Consider the following 20,572-nt stretch of genomic DNA (forward strand, 5'->3'; position numbering starts at 1 on the left):
GTCACTTTTGTTCAAACAGAAACTCCATTTTTTATTAGATATTGTTGAAATATGTCTTAATAATGTATTATTAGGACTTTTTAAGGTATTTAATTTCGAATGTTGCATCCGAATGATGAATTATATAGTTGCTGAGGTTTATAAAATTTTGTTTGTTGTAAGTTAAAAAAATAAAAAAGAATGAATGAGCAATCGCCAGGGGTGCGAGTAGCTCGCACGTGCTGCGTCTTGTCCAACTTGATTGTTTTCTTTTCTTTAATTTTATTTTATACTTTAGTCGTGTATGTGTGTTTGGTGGGTGTGTGGTTGCAGGAGTTTCCGGTGTATCAAGGCTCAGTAGCAGCAGAAGTATCAGCAGCAGCAGCAGCAGCAGCAGCATCAACGAACATTATTGCTCGTGGAGCGAAATCTGTCAGCCTTGTTATATTGAAACAACGAGAGTCGAAAAACTGGCGCAACCCATGAAGGCTCTGATTACTGATGTTCAGAATATTTCAACGATTAAGCGCAAGATGAAAAAACGAGAGTTTTTCGAAAACTATGAGAAAAGATTTAAAAATAATGCCAATATGCGCGTTGAAAACGTAACAGAAGCTAAAACGATCGAATCGACGAGTGACGTTGACATTTGCGAAGATAGTAATAAACTATGTAAGGCTAGAAGACAACTCCAAGAAGAAATGAACGAGAAAGAGTTGGTTCGTGACGTACAGTATTCGAAAACTGCAGATATAAGCTTTGCTCAAAAAATTAACCTGCCAGTAGAATGCAAAATTACGGAAAGAAACATTTACAACGTAAATTATAAGCAAAATCAAAATCTGGTGTACCCTCCTACTGGAATCGAAACAAGTATGAGTAATAACAATCAGTTTGCCGATGTCAAAATTTATGACAAATATAAAAAACCGAACGTCAAAAGCACAGGAAGAGCAACTACACTCTCAGAAGATATTATCGATAACAGATCTTTGTTCCAAACGGAAAGCACAATCTGTAATTCTTGTTATAATAATAGTGATGAAGTAACAAACTACGTGAACGAATTAGAAATTTTTGTAAATAATGTTCAGAATACTGTCGAATCTACTGAAGAGAATCCCACTATTGAATTGCAATTGAACGATAATGACACTGAGGAACATCAATTTAATATTGTTAGCACTAAAGAAAATTCGTTGGATAGTACTTTGAAAGCTTCTTTAAATGAAACTGATTATCACAAAAATAGACAAGAATGGAATGAATACAACAACAGCGAAAGCTTATGCGTTATAGATTCTGATGCGTGTCAAAATATTAATAGATATGTAAATGAATTGGAGGTGTCTGTTTATCGGTATTCTGATGTGTGCAGTAATGAAGAACAAAAGGAAGATTCTAAACAAAAACTTGTGATTATAGAAAAAAGGGACTACAAGAACAATAATTGTTCTGTGAATAACCCTATAGATTCAAAGTTCATTCAAGTAGAAATTATTAATAATTTGGACGATAAAAATAGTTTAGAAGCGACTAACTATGTTAACGAAGTAGAATTCTTAGTTTGTGACCATTCTCATTTTCTTGAAAGTGATACGACAGTAAATAGTATCACTGAAGACCCTTTAAAATTATCATTAAAAAATAACACAACACATGCAGATAGTACTAGACAAGACACTAGTATTTGGAACATACAAAAAGTAGATTTAGCATCTACAGAAGATATATCGAAGAAATGGCAATTTGAAAAGAATGAAGATTGCAAAGTAAATAAGATGCTTGAAAAGGATTCTCTAGTTTACAAACATTCTACACCTCTCGACACTGATGATATTGAAAAAAATCCTCTAGATGTCAGTTTAAACATATTTTTGGCAAATGAAAAAGACTCTGTACTCGAAAAATCTTTTGAAAATATAACAGTAAAAGAAGAGGATATAAGTATAGATTCTTGCAAAAAGAAATCTGACAATAATGGAAATCTTTGGTTGTCAATGATCAATGACAGTTCTAACTTTATAGAAGATACTCCTGATCAATCGAGAGAAATATTTAAATCAGTACCCAATTGTTTGGATTTCACTTATTCCGAAATCGACAAATATAGTGAAGATTACAGTCCTGCATCTACAACACATTGCAGCTTCTTTGGAGACGAGGATGAAGTCGTGAACCAAATCTCACGGCGTGACAGCCTTGTCGAGGTCGTCAGCAGTATAAATGTCGATATGAAACCCACTAGTAAACTTACAGTGGATACTTTAGCAGACACTGAAAATTCTGTAAAATATAATTTAGATTCTCAGAATATGAGTCTCATTTATAGCATCACTCCACCCAATGATATAGGCGATTCTAGTAAAAATACTACCATCACAGAAGATATCCTGGAGGATAACGAAGAAGAGTATGAAACATTCGACAATTATATCGACAACGAAGATGCGAATTTGATTAATCTTTTAAATAATACTGATAAGAAAGAATTAGTTAATATGAATAAAACTACAGAACTATCTGAAGCTTCCTTTTTATCAAACTTTTCAAACCAAGGATCAGATATCTTGGAATTACCAAGTCACACATATCTTGATTTGAAGAAATCTAGTGACGAAATATTTCATAAAAATATGAGTTCGTCTGTCAATCAAATTTTGACGGAGTTGAATGATGCCGAAGTTTTCGTGACTGCTGAAAATTTGGTCGATCAGATAATAGATTATGTTGCCTGTTTAGATCTAAGACGTAATACTGCAGTATACTCCAAAGAAGAATTAAAGAGTTTTATTCGAAAAAAAGTTTCGTCGTTAAACTTTGCAAGAAAATTAGCTAAGGACTTGGTTGGAAATTTGCCGTGTTATAACGATGCCAACAATTCTACAAATTTGAAGGTTAGTAATACTGATGAATCGAGCAGATTAGAATCATTAGACCAAACTGTATATGTTATTCGTGAAATCATTCATCATGTAGTTGATAAGGATAGCTTAGGTAATAAGTGTGACGTTAAGTCCAAAAAAACAGTAACCGACAAGAAAGTCAAAGAGTCTATGAATATAGAATTGAAGGGTCTTAAAGATGATTACGATGTTGAAGATGAACAAAGTTTGAAGTGCTCAACTCCAAAAATGCTATTATCACCTGTCAGGTCAAGAAACAGTAGTTTCTCTGAAGAACATATTTCAACTAACTTCGAAAATGATACTGAAAATCATGAAATTGATGAAGATAATGTTACAGCAAGTTCAAAAAGTCAACAAAGTTCGGATACAGCTGTATCGTCCCATTTTTCACCTTCAACAGAATCTCAAAATTTTGCAGAGCAAGAAATTACTTCTGAATCCACAGACAATGATACAAAATCTGATAATAGCAAAGAAAAACCCAGTGATAGCGGAAACATTCAAAAGAATCAGTGCATTTCTGCTAATTTACATTTAAATCCTTTAATTAATACAAATCATCACGTATGTTCTGAAGATCAAGAATGTCAAAATTTAACAAATAAAATAAGTTTTTGTGTGATTGAATGTTCAAATGATGAACATTTAAATCTAAGACAAGATTTGCACAATGATATTCTTGTAGACAAAAGAGACAGTGATACAGGCTCCGATGAAAGTATTAGAGATTTTATGGAAAGATTTATGAATTGTCAAGAAGAAATCGATCAAATGTGGCAAGAGAGTGAAGACAGGTTAGAGAAAATATATGCAACAGAAAGACTTGGTGAAATTTCAAATCTCAAAAAAGGAATTATGGTTTGTCAAGAAAATATACGCGAGTTGCATCGAAAGATCGAGGTTGAGGCTGCATCGATATTATCAGGCATAGAAGAGGAGTCGACATCTTTTATTTGCATTGAAAATGACTCTGACGGTACTGCCGAAACTCATGTGCGATTTGATCCAGTCGATAAAAATTGTACCTGCTGTCGTTCAGCTGATGAAACTGTAGTATTAGAAAATACTACGACTCAGATTTTGTCACCGATATCTGAAGAACCTGATTTAGAATTGTTGGAAACGGCTGAATTACAAGCTGCAAACTCTTTCGAAACCTTACCACCAATATTTGATGAACAAGAGTTTCATTCTTCTTACGACGATATTGTTGACGAAGAAAGCGACTCGCGAACAATGGAATTTTACTCATGTCAAAATTCTACCTCCATGAAATCATGCGGCGATGCAGAATTTACGGATTCTACCTTTGCTATATCAGCAGAGGAGATAAGTAATTTCGAGAAAGCTTACAGCGCAGATATCTCGACTAATAATGACACTGTCTCAGCCAGTTCAACAATAGTTTATTCATCTGAAAGGGGCACCTTGGATGTAAATTCAATCAGCCTGCCCGCTAATGTTACGGGAAATTTGGCTGACATATCAAGCGATAGTTCTCAGGCTGGAAATAATGAAGAAGTCATTCTGGAATACATGACATACTCTTACGATACGAAAGAATTCATAAAATTAGAAAGAGCTTGCAGCACAGACGATTCAAACTGTGCCGATACTATGCATTTCAACTCGTTGTTATCAAATCACGTCGTATGAATCTTCAGACAATTTCAGAAATAGTATAGTTACTAAGAAGATAATAACGTATATTGTATAAGACTCGCTCTGCAGCAGGATTGCGGAGACTTTTTAAATTATTTAGCATAAATAGGTCGTTATATGCTCAACTTTAATACGAAAGTTGTTCTTATAATATTGAGGGTGATAATAGTTTTAACCGTAGTACAAGGTTAATTTCAAAGCATTATTTGAATGAGAGAATAACAGAAACATATAGACTTTACTTTAGTTGAATTAACTATAGTTACCAAATAGTATTCAAAAAGTATTATTTATGCGATATTAATGTTCTGCTCCTCTAAAATTTAGCTTTTTAAGCTTTTAAATTTATGCATATTTCTATGTGAATAATTCTAGTATGTAATTTCTTTCAACCTACATATTTTTGGCTTTATATGGAATACCTCATATTTTAAGTTACAGTTATTGCAATAAATATTTCATGATATTATAATATATACGCAATTTCGTTTTTATTTAGATTTATTTCATTGATCACTTAAAGATAGAGCCTAATTACAATATATTTTTCTAATGCTGTAGTTTATGATATAAAACTTTTTTCAATCTCTATTGATTATTGTATTTAGGTTCTATTTATCTGCATAAGTTTTTTTTTTCATTTCGTCTTTTACTAGAAGAAAATCTTTTTCATATGCCCATAATCAAGTAAATATTGAATTTTAGATCAAAAGTAAGCTTTATCAGTTAATAAAAAAAGTATTTTCTTCTAGTTAAAATTAGTTCATGGTGTTTGATATTTAATAGAGCATGCTATAACTCCCAAGATAACCTAATCATCATAAGAGAAGAAAATCCTTAACTAACAGGTAAGCTTGGTTTCATTTTTTGGCACTCACAAACCCCCAAAACGAGCCGTATCATAATCAAACATAAAACTAATACAGCAAAAATAGTTGTACTTATTTTAGAAGCTTTAATTGCAATATCTCTGTTACAGGTGAAAATACCGTCAATGGCGACCACTCGGATGCCCACCACAGCACTTTCTCGCACAGTAGTAAGGAGGTATGTCGTAATTACATTAAATATTTGATTGATAACAACCATACAAAGGCTATACTGAATTTTCCAATTTTATTATTTAAATTATCTTTATAAAAATATGGCCATTTTAAAACTTTTAACTAATTACTTTTTGTTATATTTATTTATTTGAAACTTATTTATAATATAAATTTAGATGTATAACCTGATATTTGAACCTTTTATCTATATTATTTCTAAGATTTGAAGTTCAGTATAGTTAAATCTAACAAACATGGAAAATCTTAAAATATTCACAGTTATGGAAACACATAAAAAAAGTATTCTATAATCATGATTTGATTAAAATTTCATTCATTTATATTTGTATAATAGAAAGCTACTGATTTATTCACTAGATTACTATCTTATTTGAATAAAGCCAAGCTTTCTTGCTCATAAGCTGCTTGCATGATATTTCTCAATTTTTGTATTAAAGTAAGTTGGATTAGACAACAATCAATCAGATAACTATCATCTTATTTGATGCAGAGAATAAATTATTCGATATTAATAAAAATTATATTGAGGCAAAATAGAGTATAAATTGAATCAGATTGTTGGGGTTGATCAACTTGATTGTTGTCTCATCTTGATGCAAGAGGCGAGTGAACATTTGCATGTGCATGAAAAGAGTTTTATGGTTACGGTTGGGACCTTCCATGTTAAGGGTTCCATGTCGCAGGATGTGAGCGTTAGCGAGGAGTCACCCAAAAAGGAGAAGAAGAAAAAGAAGGGCCTGCGGACACCATCTTTCCTCAAGAAGAAGAAGGAGAAGAAGAAGCCTGTTGAGGCGTAGGTAGTTCAAGCTCAGGTATGTAATTCGAATTTGCATTATAAAACAAATCTTCGTCAATTCTCCCCACACAGAAGAAGGAAATCAATCGATGAAAAATATTTAAGTTCACTGTTACTGTATATGTACAGTTTTGCTTGTTCATTCTGATACGTATGTCATATTATATAGAATATCATTAGTGCGTGCATAGTGTAGAGTGGATCGAACAATTTTTTAAAAAGTGACAAGCAGAAAAGTTCAAAATTTCTCAATATATATTAAAATTTAGAAATCGTCAAAATAAATTTTATCGTTCCACTCTCATTAGAGCTATCAGAAATAGAAATTTTATATTTGAAAAAGCAAGTGAACTTTGAATTTAGATAGAGCCTTGCTGCGCTACTCTTAATTTGCATATTAATTAGGTTACATACAGTCATAAGTTTTTTTATTTGCTTGTGACAGTGCATATAAAATGAATTCAGGCTCTGAATTCGATTTAAACTAGACACAGGTCAATTATAATGACTTAAGAATGATAAATAATAAAATAATTATTTCTCTCTTTAGGTTTCATCACACTGTTTAAAATGCTAATTGAATTATAAAAAACACAGAATTAATTCTTATTTGTGTTTCTATTTTACAGCCACTGCCACAAAGAAAAAAAGCTTATTTTAAATGAAGAAAAAACAACCAGCAGCAGCCGAAAAGCGAAGCGCTAAATTTGGGAATCACGGAGGAGGAGAAACCAAGCATTAGAAGAGTCAAGCCAGACATCGGCAAGCAGTACGGCATTTTTCTAAAGCTCAAGACTGCCAATCCATGGACATTGCGGACTAGCGATTTTTATGTTTTTATTATATTCTATCACCAAGTAGCTCCTTTATTAATGAGGGTTGAACTAAAAGGAAACTAACGTTAGATGTCGTATAATCGTCATTGATGACCAGTGGTTAAGGCCGTGTTATACATACATGCTATCGACAAACGAGAGAAGGCCGATTTCTCGTGAGCTTTTTGAACTTCTAATACAAAACGATTACACAGACAAATTAATGCACCTTCCGTCTTTTGCTCTTCTACTCAGTCTTCTTCTCCGAAACGGCCTATGAAAAGCTCGACAAAAACCCAAAAAAGCGAACGCCGAGAGGCTTGAGAAGCCGCGATATTCTCGACACGGTGAAGCTCGCAGAGCCGAATTTCACGAACGAACCGACTCAAGAAAAGAGATCAATTGTGCAAAAATAAAAAATAATACCGATAATGAAAGATAGAAAAAAAGAAAAAAAATGTAAACTGCGCTATGTGTGTTGAAAGAGCAACTGTCTTAGTGACGTTAGAATAATTCGATCGATCCGGCTTTTGACTGCTTGTGCTTGCAAATTGAAACCGTGAGAGTGCTTTTAACGCGTTTTATCTTCAACCTCTACGTCTATTGTCTTTAATCACTTTGCTCTTTTTCTCTCTCGTAATTTCCGTTGCAAGAAATGTCTTGTAAGAGAGAGGTCAGCGGTTATAAAGCAAAGAGCCAGTCAGAGAATGCAGCGAATTTTTAAATGAATAGAGGGTAAACAATTGAAGCGAATCGATAGGGTAAATGCTGAAGAATAAAACCTATGTGACTTGTCGCTGTTCGTTTATTGACGATATATTTTATTTTTTATTGTTCTGTCGTTTAGCTTTTATCGATATTACTGATATTAAATTAACGACTTAGAGACGGACGAAGTGCGAATGTACGATTTAAACGTCTTTAATTTTCTTTGTACAGAGAAAAAAATGAAGTAAATGATTTATTAATAAGTGCGTGGGTGGATTAACGCTCTTCCTCCCCTAAAAAAATTTATTCGCTACGAGTGCCTTTCGTTTTACATGGTAATCGTAAAAATAATTGTGTTGTTAACGTCCTATTTTATTAATTTTTAAAAATATTCGAGATTGTCTTAATCAAACGAGGTTTTTCGTTTTGAAAAATTTGACTGCTCCAATCAATTTGTATTATATTGTCATTGAAAATTGTTTATATATGAATGCTTTGATAATATTTTATTTCGACAGATTTTTTTATTGGTCCTCCAAGGGAGACAATTTTATAAGCTAATGAAAGGCACTTGAAATGCGTGTCATTTTTCTCGTTGCATGTTTGCACGCCAATCAATTAAAGAGAAAGAATATATATGAATCGCGAGAAATTTGAAAAATACATGCGAAAAATGTATACACAGACACACCACGAGCGACAAAACACAATGTATGTACACAGAACACAAAGCGAAAAGAAAATTAAGAACCCTATGGAGTACTATCATACATAACGATAATGATTGTATTATTGAGCGATATGATAATTGCAGTTTATCATTGTAATAGTTAATATATATATTATAATATAAAAATTAATATTATTAAAATATAGGGATAAAGTACTTTATTCGACGATCCTGCTCGTTATATCACTTTTCACAGTTTTAACGATTTCGCTTCATGAATGAAAGGACATTGTGCAAATTTAGGACTATCGAATGAAAACAAAAATTATTACAATATATTGTTAGTAAAGTACTTTATTTATCAAAAACTAAAATCGTTTAATTTTATTGTCACATTGTCATTTCCTGCAATTGAATATAACCTTATATTTTATTATCATACAGATTCAATATAGTCTCTCTAACCAACCGAAATTTATAATTAAAATTTTTTATTCACAGATGAATATTAAACTCTTTGAGGAAGGTTAACAAATTACAGAAAGTCAAAGCAATTGCGAGTAGTTAAAAAGTAAATTGAAACCTTATAATGAGTTTTTATACTTTTCTTTTCTTTAAATAACATCTTTATTACTCATAATATACACCTACGATTTATTGATAAGCGAATTCAGGACACAGTAATTTATCTTAAATATGTAAGCAGGTAAGTACAATAACAGTGGTAGTTATTTTAAAATAAGTAAATTGTTTACAGAATTTTTGAATAATATCGAAAAGTTTTTGCAATATGAGAAAGATAATTGGCGTTATCTTTTTTGTTCTAGCGTTATAAACACTGTTGTTGAAATCTTAACTTGTATACAAAACAATCTTCAGTAATTAAAGCTTAACAACGGCTGCTAACTGAAAATATTTTCTATTTTTATTTAAAATGAATGATTTATAAGACTTATAAATTCATCCTTTGTACATATTTGAATACTGCGTTTGGAGTCTAATGGAATAGCATGCACCTGGCACTCAGCAGCGCCTAATAAAAAAATTATTTTAAATTGTAATGACTATAATCAATCGCTAAACATTTAAACGTGTAAATTAAATAAGATGGCAATGATAGCAACTGAACTGATGATTGCTGAGAACAATTTTTTTTTTCAAAATAATCAAAACTGTGGCAAACATAAAAAACTTGAATGTAAATTAAAAAATCAATGTACCCAGGTCGATAATATAATCTCTTTTAAAACATACCCTTTTCTAATGCTACTGCGAACGATTTACTGACCTCGATTACACGAAGAAATAATCACCTACAAAATACCTTAACGTATCATATCATGTAAATTATCTTTTATGCTATAGGCACATTTATATTTTTAGACGACAGAATCGATTCGAATGCCTCGACTAATAATCAGCAAGTTTTCCTGCGTGTAATACCGTAGTCTGATTCACTATAGCATACTATCTATTACTAACATAATTATCCACTTATCAACTTATTTATGCTTATAGCTGGCTGATCAATTATTTATGAACGAGGAAAATTTAGAAAATACAACCTACTGCTAGTGATAAAAGATCGTATACTTGTTTATAAAAGTAACGTTACCAAAATTTGCTCCACTATCCCATCATGAGCCACGTGCATCATTATCCAATTTTCAAATTATACTTTTTCACACCTGCTGTAATACGATCGTAGAAAAAATTCTTGGAATTTCCACCCTGACCGACGCGTAGTAATTTCGTTAATTGATGCTCGCGCTTCAACTGGGTGACATCGGTGACAGTTTGATTCGCCGGCACACCCCTCACGAACACACATCAGGCTATAATATACTTGTGACCCGGCATCCCGCCGCTAATCAGCGGAGAATGATGACTTTATTTCGCTCGTGCCTACGGCTCGAGCTACAGTCTCGCTTTCAAATTTGCTCTTACCTCATATTGTACGTGAGTTCGAAGATCGCCGAGATGGGCTACTCGTGATCACGGTAAACTTGGTTGAAGAAATAAAGTAGTTGACGTGGAAAGCATAATCGTTATTGTGTTAATGGTCGGCTCAGTGAATAGCTAAATTTTGTGGGCTCTATACACGCGTTGATTATTTGTGAATCGTAAGGTTTAACGGTTCAAAACAAGCTTTTAAAAATTTCATACATCCAAAATACTTTTCTTTTAAACGTATAACTATAAAAATCGCACGCATTATTATAAAATACATTGGTTTTAGAAGTTCAGTCGGAAATAAATTTAAAGAATATGAGAAGAATTTCGTCAACGAAGTAAAAGGTTCAACAAAGATATAATGTTGCTGTAGAAAAAAAACTTATATAACTAACACAAAAAATGGGTAAAAAGCCAATGACAAGACCGATTCTTCCGCTACTCATATCCAATTGGGTCCTGGGGATCGGAATAATCGAGTATCCAATAGGAACACCGCGGCCAACCTTCAGTTTTATTTATTCTACGACTCTCCTCGTAATTTATTGCACCACCTCCATTATGATCCGACATGAGATCTTCAGAGTGAGCATCATCCTGAAGAACAATACAGTGCCAATGACTATTGTATTCTACACCAATATTTTCCTGACCATCAGTATTGTCACTCTCGGATGGTATCGGAGTAAGGTAAGCAATCAAAGTATATTTTTTAAACGATAATTCTATTTTTACATTATACTCTGTTAACTTTTGAAATTTGAAGGGACTACGCCGTTACGTCGCTAAAGCAGCCGTCGCAGATGATTTGATGGAGCGAATTGGCATCCCAAATAATCATGGAAAAATGCTTAGAGCTGTAGCTGGACAAGTGATCAAAGGTTTTTTCTTGGTTACAGTTCTAATAGCGATAATCGCTGTGATCGTTTTAGTCGAGGATGCGCCGTTGCAAACAAAAATTTTAATATCGTCAGTAATGAGCTTTCCACTATTTACGATGTTTGTTTCCGATGCAATGTTCACCAGCTGTGTCAGGTTGGTTATCGTATGTAATGCTATAATTGTACAACTGTATTGAAATAAAATACTGATATTTTTGAATTCCAATTCATATAGGTGCGCTTGCTATAGGTTTACCGAGTTAAACAAGGTTTTAAAAGCTGTGTTAACGAGTACACACGCTTTTCCTCAACATAAGAGAGTATGCAGTTCAGTGTTTGAATCAGGTGGTCAAGATTCTAACTTTGTCATCAATAACGTCAGTCAAAGGAAGAATCCGGCTGTCATAGTAAAACTAGCCAAGTAAAAATATAGTTCTGAGCGTTTTAAAATATGTTTAAAAAAAAAATCATACCAATGTTTGCATTTTCAACAGAGAAATACACTTGCAGTTGATAAGTGCATGTCAGGAAATCAATAACACCTACGGACTGCACCTGCTTTTGTCTATAATATTCGCCTTCGCAGTGATAACCGGTAACATGTACTTGTGCTACATGAGTTCAAGGAATTCTAATATTCCACATTACATTTTGGTAAAAACGTTAGTGGTCTCGGGAATTTGGATAGTTCATTATGGAATGAAGATATGCTATTTCAGCATTGTTTGCGGCTGCTGTACAGAAAACGTAGTTACGCTTTTGTATTCATATTTTTACAAACGAACAGTTTTTATTTTAACTATAATGGAGATAATTTTTTCAGTCAATAAAAACAGGAGATTACATTAACGAATTTTATGACGAACCTTCCACTACAAATGAAACAAAACTTAAGGTGAATTGCTTGACACTTTTATTTGCGTAATAAAACATTGAGGCATTTTCGTGGATTGCGCGTGAAAATTGATTCTTTATTTTTCAGATTCGACAGTTTAATATGCAACTGATCCAAAAACCTTGCAAATTTACAGCTTGGGGATTTGTTGACCTCAACTGCCACTTGATACAAGTGGTAATTGTCGAGAATTAATTATTATTGTACAAGTAACATTTTCAAGCAGAATCTTAACCATTGACTTTTATTTTCAGATGATTGGCACAATAACTACGTACTTAATGATTCTCATACAGCTTGGTACCACTACCTACGTGGCGGATGATTCTTATTCTAAATATTTGAAATCATTTAGTTCACTGACCTATTAATTTGAATATTAGTGTACTTATATTTTACGTGCATACGTAACTTTGTCTTATATTTTCGATTTAATCGAACTATACCGTGTAGTTGACGCGTATTCTTATTAATTTAACAGTCTAAATTTAATCCAAGTCATGCTACCTATATTGACGTATGGCAAACCCAATAAACTATATGCTAATCAATAGCCGATTAAGCTGTCACCGGACAAATGGTACACAAAAAGAACTCTACTGCTCTACACAAAATCATCCTACAAGTTCTTACGCAGTTATAACAATATCGATATAGAACTCCTGGGTAATACAGTTAACTTTGTCTAATCAAACTTGGCATTGATCTAATTACAGATAACTAATGTTTATAAAACATAAATAAAACATATATATTGTTTTTATTTTTTCAATATCTTGCAATAAATAAAATTGAATAACTGCGAAGTTTCAATTGTTAAAAAAGGACTTTTAGGAAATGTAAATTTTTTCTCTTGGTATAATAATTCAACAAAAGACAATTATTGAAAAGAAACAAATAGACTTTTATTCACAAGAGGCAGGTGTAGTTACATTGTGTGATTTCATTCGGTTGCTTCATACAATAATACTTGATCTCTTACGAACTTATGATAATCATCGATAATCGTCTTGACTATGCATATAAATGAGCGTGCAAGCTCTGTTATTATTATTATTCATTATTATTTTTTTTTTTTCAAAAAGACGTTTTTTATCTTCAATATTTTATTCGTATATTAATGCGCGTCAAAACATAAATTCGCAAACATTTCTCTTACTTTATCACTTAGCAAACCTTAATAATCTCTCGTTAACTTAAGTGTTTACTCATTTTTATCAACGAGCAGAAACTTCTCTTGGTAACATTGACAGCACTTTGAATGTGTACTGCGAAACCATTTGGTTAACATTAATCGCCGATAGTAACGATCACAATAAATAATAACAAAGAAAAAAGCTCACACAGGCGCGAGTTTTTTCAGCTTGACGCATTGACTTAATATTTTTCTATATAAGTGCGATCGTCCATTTAGCGATGAGTGGACGATCGTATATTGAGATCTTGTACTGAACTTTGATAAAGTTTTGACATCGTCACATGATCAAATACTCCATTGACAAATTCCAAACTTTACCCTATGTCAGAGCTCGATAGGTTTATGCTTATATTAAACAAAAGTCGACTAATAAAAAAGAAAAAATCGAGTTTAAGTTGCGACATTTCTTTTTTTTTCTTATGATAGATATAAAGATGAAAAAAGCAACGGTGCGGCGCGACACATTTCAGTTTAACGCGACAATGACGAGATGATAGTATAACAATTACAACAGCATTTTAACGATGACAGATGAGATTCATTTTTTTACTTTATATATAGCGGCGTTCACGCAGTTGGGCGATAGTAGTTTGTATGCATATGACAATTACGATTGTGTAAACGATTGTGAGCAGATGTCTATGTGTATAACGAATACGATGTCAAACTGAATGCGTATTTCGGCAAGAATATCCATCTATTTCAGAAGATCTATTACAAGAATTCGCTCTTCTTACGAAATGCACATCCAATTTGAGATAACTCTATTCATATGAGGTACGAATGGATAATGTCATGTTTATTTTTTTCATTTTTGAAAGATTATAATCACCACAAAGCATTGCCTTTTTGTGCAGAACAATTCTTTACTATCGTATCAGCTTTGTTTCCTTTTTTTCAAATAGGTATACATAATACATCTCACATTAAATACAGTAGGTCGCTATAAGCTAGTTTTCAGTGGTGCGAGAAGTTCATTATACGTTAAAAAAAACGACTATTTTTGACGTATTTCTTTTCGCTGTAGACGGCATACGAACCTCGACGCTCGAGAAGGAATCGTTTTAAGCTATGCTCGTGTAATAAGCGTGTCACGTCATTTTCTTTTTGGTAAATGTTTTTGCTTATAGAATGTGGACAAAGTGTGTGCATTTGATGGCGTTTTTCTTCAAACTCTTACGTGGATTTCATGCTTTATTTACGTTATTCTCCGTATTCGATAATCCATTATACTGCGTTATAAGAAAAAAACAGTGCATTCTATTTACGCCCTACATCTTGTAATTCTATATAATATCGAAAATTAAAATACCTCTGTAATATTTACATCGAACACAATAGAAATCTTATTTCTAAGAATTATATGATATGATATAAAGATAAAAAAATCTTGACTAGGACAGCGTAATGTTTTACACTATGGGAGAAAGTATTGAATAAAGTCCAGTAATGCGTATTTGGTTTGACTGAAACTGCATAGTGCTGATCTTTGCGCTATTCAAGACGTTTTTTCAACAATTTCTCTCACTGCGCGTAAAAGTGAATTTTGTTCAGAAATGAGCAAATGTTTCAGATGGTCTCTATTTGCAGGGATAAAAGTAACGTTAAGAATGGATTTAGTACCATGCTGCAGCTCGCTCTCATCGGATACTAACAGTATTATTGTTACCGAACGCTTCGTCTAGCGATTTTTCGGGTTTTTCCGCGAATAAACGTACATAGCCACACACGAGAGTGGAAGAAACAAACGCAACGGGATATAAGTATTATTGTAGCGCGCACTATTATTTGTTCTAAGCTCGCACGACGAAAACGCCTATTAATTTTTTCGCGTGTTTACGTGTTTTTCAGTGTTCGTGGGTCGCGTATAGGTGTATTTAAGAGTACGTTTTTCTTTATGCATTATGGCCCTGTATTGATGTGGTGTAAACGGCACTTCCTTATATTCTCTCACAATTCTTTCATTTACGAAAGTCGTTCGGGTTTGTTGTATATTTCACACGGGACTTGGAGAACTGCTGTACCACGTTATGTTAGAGCACGCGCGCGCGTGTGTACTATTATGCTGTTTGCGTTTATAGCTTTTTTAATATACGTATTTACATTCAAGTCATTGAAGCTGGATCCGGCAAAACGTCAAATATTTACAACATAGCAGTCATCGCTCCGTCTATATACGCGGATCGCATCTTCTTATATATGGCTTCATAAGTATATCTTTTCTCTTTCACACTTTAAGGTTCACTCACTTCTTTCGCGGTTTACTCGTGTCACCTTTACATTTCCTTGTATGTACCAAAACACTTTGTTCTTTCTGCACGAGTGTAATTTCGAATTTCACAACAAAGGATAAAAAAAAGTAAAAATCAGACGCTGACATATATCTTTCGACACGCAATCTTGCGTTTATGCTTCTATTTTTTTCACACTCGTTGCACATGCAGTCATGCATTCGTTAATCGCTCGCACTCACTATTTTTTCTGGTTCATGTCCCTTTTTTCTTAGCCCTATCCTACTGTGGAATCGTCATCCTGGGTCCCGCGTAAGTTTGTCATCCTTCACTGTAAATTCGACGTCCTGCGCAGACTATGTGAATTTAATTAATTTTTTTTTCGACTATTTTTTCACAAATTTATTTATTTTCCTCTATAACTTTCTTTGTATGCCTTTAAAATTTGCAAAAACTATAGGAACGCTCGCGAACAGATCGAACGTCAATATCAAATGTTTTCACTGATGCTAACAATGCAGAGGGTACGGCGCGAAAAAATCATCGTTTATTTTATCTATCACAGATAGCATTTAAGGAATGAAATTTCAAAAGTGTAAAAAAAGAGTATGGCCGTCGCGATCTTCATTTAGGAAAATTTACAAAAAATGCTATTAATAGCAGTTTCTTCAAGACTCGTGAAAACGCTTGATTTTTAACGTTCGTACCAAACATAGATTTAACGCGTCTGCAGCGCTGAGTTCGCATTGTTAACGTTATCGGCGCTTACCTATTTATTTTCTTGTTTTCTCTAATACAGTGTGTGTCATTATAATATATAACGTCTGTGATCGCGTGTTCATACATGTATGTGTAATTGTGTAATAATCGCATATGTGTCGCATCTCTTTTTCATTTCTTTTGTTCCGGGTACAAAGCTTGACTCGTAGGTGCATCGATTGTGCACATCTTGTTTTGCATGGGCGCGCGAAGAAAAACTCAGGAGTCTCTCAATCTATAATTTTTATTTGTTCTATAGTGCTCAAGCTTTTACGTACGTTTTTAAAGATAGAGGAAGAGAGATGAGGAAAGATTTCTACAGTATCATCCAGCATTTATTAATCCTTAAGTTTCTCTTCCGCGCAAGGACTGATTGCACTGCTCTCGATGCGTCGTACGTTTTGTATTTTCTCTCGCTCTCTGTCTCCCTATTAAACGTATAATTTTTTTATATATTTATATATATATATATATATATATTCATATTTATATATTCAATATTTATATCGGTTTAGCGCACAACTTTGAAACGAGATAACGTTAGGGATCGCGCGTACTGTGGCATTTGTTGTATTATCGTACAACTCTATTCTCTTTTTATCAATCGTTCTTTTTCCTACAACAATGATCTCCATCCTGTTTTCCATGCATAGCTTTTCCATCATATATCTCCGCGAGTTCGCCCAAATTCTATCTGTCATTATTATCTCAATATTATCTCAATATCTCCTGGACTCGTTCCTCTCATTCGGCATAAAAAATAAATTCCCTATTAGCTAAACGCGTTTATATTTCAAAGACCGGCGGGACTTTGGTTTGTCTTCTCTCGTGTATAATTAATCTGTTCTACAAAACATCGATTCGAATGGCTCTCGTCTTCGCGAGTCTCGCTGTTGCTTCGATCTCAACGTTTTCAGACTATATTATTATACGCATTCGATTCGATCTCTAAAGCATGGCGAAGAATCGAGGATGATTCTCTCACATAGTCTTGAGTATGTACAGAAACTAATGAGAGCTCCACCGCTTGCAGCCTCATAATACAGCGTACGACTAGATTTTTTAGAGGGCTCAGGAAACGCGCGCCGCTCCGTCTCTTTTGCCTCATTATTTTAGGATTAAACACGTAACATCGTATCCTCTTATTTTGTTTCAATAATGCATTAACACGAGACACGTAAGCGTAGTCCATTTTGTTTTATGATTTAGCTAAAAAAACACGCAGCCCATCCTATCAGCGCTCTCGTCTCATTCGTTCATCGTCATTCTCATGTCTCTCGCGCTCTTCGCAGGTGCATCGCAGGATCAGCTTTCTATTCTCTCTCTCCCTCTTGTTCTTGTTTTTCTCTTCGAATGCTGGTCGACCGGTGCGTCTTAGGAGTTGCTGCTCTCCCAGCGGGCGAGCTGTATGCGCCTCGTGTCCAGTGAGGGCGAGAGTAGAGATCTGAGCGAGGCACTCGGCGGCGATCCTCCGAAGTACTTGAGGGTCAGGGGCGACTGCAAGTGTCTGTGTCTGATGACCTCTCGCTCGGCAGGCAGTGGCCAGAGTTCCTGCGCGTTCAGTGACATGCGAACATAAAGGTAGACTGCTTAACGATTTCGTTGCCTTCGTCCGTTCGATATTGTTGCGATACTGGTCAAATATATTCTGTCGCCGTTGTTGAATTTCAAGGGGACCGAATATTTTTGACCAGATTCGTTGATAAAGATTTGTGAATACACGGAGAAGACGTTACACATTTGTATCGTTTTTGGCGTAATACCTTCTCCGCGCGGAATTGACGCTAAGCGAGATTGCACTCTAATGTTTGATTTAGCGATGAATGTATAATGAAGTCGAAATTTGCTGATAATATTTTGGTAGAAAAGCGTACTTTTCGAGGAATCCTATAAAATACGCGTGAAACGTGCGCGTGAAATGTTTGCACGACGGAAACGTTGCTGCTTGCAACTGGAATCAAAGCGCTCACTGCGATATTGGCGAAGAGATGAGGTGGGATTTCGATTCGAAATTTTGCTCCCTTTTAACGAACAAACAATGTAGTCATGCATTTAAAGATACAGTGATGATCGTAAATTTATACGTTAAAAATCAACGAGAGAAATCAACGAGACTGCAAGCATTTGACAAACAATTACAACAACTCACGACGGGACAAGTATATTTCCCTTCAAAGTATTACAACCTTATATAATAAAAAAAAAAAAAAAATGATCAGGAAACATCGATGTATGTACACATTCGATTTCGAGTCCGAGCATATTTGGTTACCGGCTCGCTGACGTTGCGTTAAAGTGCAAACCTCACGAAGGCCGTGTTGAAGTTGTTTTTTGTAAAAGCCATTGTTACTTGTGTGTCTAACCTATAGCGCAAAATCGCCTCGAGCCGGCCATCTCGTCAGCATCATGGCCGAGCGGCGGCTGCGATGTAACGTCCTACGATGCTCGGCTTCTTACACTTAGCATTCGCACATCCATGACGTAATTTGGTCTTACTACACACCTGCAGCGAGAGAGCCTCGTCTCAGGATTCGTTCTGTTTGTTTTTCCGGCCGGTAAGCGAGCCGACGAAAGACTTGAGGGTGGCGCCGAGTCCCCGGCCACTGGGCGTGTTCACGCTGCTCGCGTTTCTGAAGCCAGGCGGGTGAGCGTCCAGACATTTTTGGTACCTCAGCTGTAATGACATGATATGGTTACAGCAGCGTCAGTAAAAATATTCTAGCCATATATGCAACATTGCTACAACGTACCTTGCAGGCGGCCTCAATTGTTTTGCAGAGTGCGCCGCTGCTGGGCTCGCAGTTGAAGACGTGCGCTATGAAGAGATCCTGTGCCGTGTGCATGATGAAGGCGCACTGCTTGACGTTCTGGCCGATGCCGAGGAACGACAGGTAGCGCACTCGACACTCGGCTATGAGCTTGTCGTCCTGAAACACGCGAAATCCCATGTATTCGAGGTGCACACTCATCTAGCGGAAATTTGAATAATGCATATGCGCGCGCTTCTAGCTCGTCTTCGCAGTATGCTTACACACACACACACACACACACACACGAGACGCGCAGAGTTTATCGCGTTATATGACAATTACGTTTGGCGTGAGTATGGAGATCATGCTGGGCGCGATGGCGACGTTGACGTTCCGCCACTGATTGATGGGTGTGTTGCCGATGAGCTGGTCAATAGCGTCGTTGAGAATTTCCATGCCCGTTGCCTGGGAGACTTGCATCGATCCGAGGTACTGGGCGCGCAGCACCTTCTTCGGCTCCTCCATTGGCGTCGGGAAGGATTGCGCTGGGGTACGAACAGAAAACATGTGGTCAGGGACAAAATACTCGCACACGGTTAATTTTAATGCAACGGTATAGGACTGGATACTGACTGACGAGAGCCTGGCCGTTCCTGTGAAAGCGTCTGTGCTCGGTGGGCAGATTGGTGGGCCTGGCTGCCAAGCTCGTCCGGCCGTTGATGTCGACGGGCTTGGCAAGGTTCTGGTGAAGCGACCGCTCGATCATTATCTTCTTGCAGATGTCGCGCAGCGTGTTGGCGATCGTGCGGGCAGGTATGTCGCAACGGAATACGTGGCACATGTGCTTCCGCGTGCTGCGGTCCCTCGCCACGTATGCGAAATCCCTGCGGATATTTGTAAGATTAATATTGCGTTGTACAAATGCATAAGTCGACGTTGGATACAGTAATGCCGATTTTCGGCTCTGTATGCTTTATGCGACAATTACCTCTCTCTGCGCGATGAAAATTCGTAGCGGGTGGTGAAGGAGCAGCACGATTTGGAAAGAAGAATGAGGGGTTAGTGATTTCAACGTGGTTTTAATATACATTCGGCGAGATGCTTCATGCGAGGCTCGGATGACTTTGCGACTTTATATTTGAATACTAGTAAGCTTGATTGACGGAGGTGACAGAATATTTGTTATGTTTTTTTGCCAAGATAAATTCATTTTTTATTTTTTCCAATTACTTGTATTTTTTTGCCAAAGTGTTTGATTCGTTAAAACTTTCCATTCACTTCATCTTCTTGTGAATTCTA

At 35.4% G+C, this 20,572-nt stretch overlaps 3 protein-coding genes across 40 annotated transcripts in view; 2 read left to right on the forward strand and 1 right to left on the reverse strand.

Annotated features, from left to right (window-relative positions):
* The window catches only part of LOC100120196 (protein hu-li tai shao), a 42,247-nt gene extending 33,267 nt beyond the window's left edge, over positions 1-8,980 (forward strand). For 11 of the 27 annotated variants that reach the window (XM_032597649.1, XM_032597651.1, XM_032597647.1 and 8 more), the window contains 4 exons: positions 313-2,876; positions 5,530-5,597; positions 6,286-6,429; positions 7,043-8,980. In XM_032597649.1, the coding sequence (XP_032453540.1) occupies positions 313-2,876; positions 5,530-5,597; positions 6,286-6,307 (2,654 nt within the window). In that variant the 3' untranslated portion in view covers positions 6,308-6,429; positions 7,043-8,980. The remainder of the gene's footprint in view (positions 1-312; positions 2,877-5,529; positions 5,598-6,285; positions 6,430-7,042) is intronic. The other 16 variants (XM_032597660.1, XM_032597665.1, XM_032597669.1 and 13 more) reach the window with 3 other exon arrangements.
* A 1,981-nt stretch (positions 8,981-10,961) lies between these two features.
* Gr58 (gustatory receptor 58) lies at positions 10,962-12,706 on the forward strand. Of its 2 annotated transcripts, NM_001170990.1 has the most exons (7): positions 10,962-11,249; positions 11,326-11,594; positions 11,676-11,861; positions 11,935-12,187; positions 12,264-12,335; positions 12,423-12,512; positions 12,590-12,706. In NM_001170990.1, the coding sequence occupies exons 1-7, from the start codon at positions 10,962-10,964 to the stop codon at positions 12,704-12,706; spliced, it is 1,275 nt and encodes a 424-aa protein (NP_001164461.1). The 2 variants fall into 2 exon arrangements, with proteins under 2 accessions (NP_001164461.1, XP_032452205.1); XM_032596314.1 differs by lacking the exons at positions 12,423-12,512; positions 12,590-12,706 and having other exon boundaries at positions 12,264-12,365.
* A 509-nt stretch (positions 12,707-13,215) lies between these two features.
* LOC100120281 (protein Fe65 homolog) overlaps positions 13,216-20,572 on the reverse strand; it is an 84,269-nt gene continuing 76,912 nt past the window's right edge. For 4 of the 11 annotated variants that reach the window (XR_001729379.3, XR_511881.4, XR_004344677.1 and 1 more), the window contains 6 exons: positions 20,262-20,267; positions 19,907-20,157; positions 19,616-19,818; positions 19,274-19,450; positions 18,887-19,197; positions 13,216-18,074 (listed from right to left, as the gene is read on the reverse strand). Coding sequence is in view for 2 of the 11 variants with exons in the window: in XM_001603889.6 (XP_001603939.2) it covers positions 19,048-19,197; positions 19,274-19,450; positions 19,616-19,818; positions 19,907-20,157; positions 20,262-20,267 (787 nt within the window). In the remaining 9 variants the exon portion in view is untranslated. Of the gene's footprint in view, positions 18,113-18,886; positions 19,198-19,273; positions 19,451-19,615; positions 19,819-19,906; positions 20,158-20,261; positions 20,268-20,572 lie in introns of all 11 variants that reach the window. The other 7 variants (XR_004344676.1, XR_001729378.3, XR_004344678.1 and 4 more) reach the window with 5 other exon arrangements.

The sequence above is a fragment of the Nasonia vitripennis genome, chromosome 2 (assembly GCF_009193385.2).
Source record: "Nasonia vitripennis strain AsymCx chromosome 2, Nvit_psr_1.1, whole genome shotgun sequence".
NCBI classification, from domain to species: Eukaryota; Metazoa; Arthropoda; class Insecta; order Hymenoptera; family Pteromalidae; genus Nasonia; species Nasonia vitripennis.

Bases quoted from the DNA above. Each gene is read 5' to 3' on its own strand.
- Gr58 (NM_001170990.1), top strand. From the start codon at position 10,962: ATGGGTAAAAAGCCAATGACAAGACCGATTCTTCCGCTACTCATATCC. The intron at 12,188-12,263 runs GTAGTTACGCTT...TAATTTTTTCAG, and splicing joins GCGGCTGCTGTACAGAAAAC to TCAATAAAAACAGGAGATTA. The intron at 12,513-12,589 runs GTAATTGTCGAG...TTTTATTTTCAG, and splicing joins ACTGCCACTTGATACAAGTG to ATGATTGGCACAATAACTAC.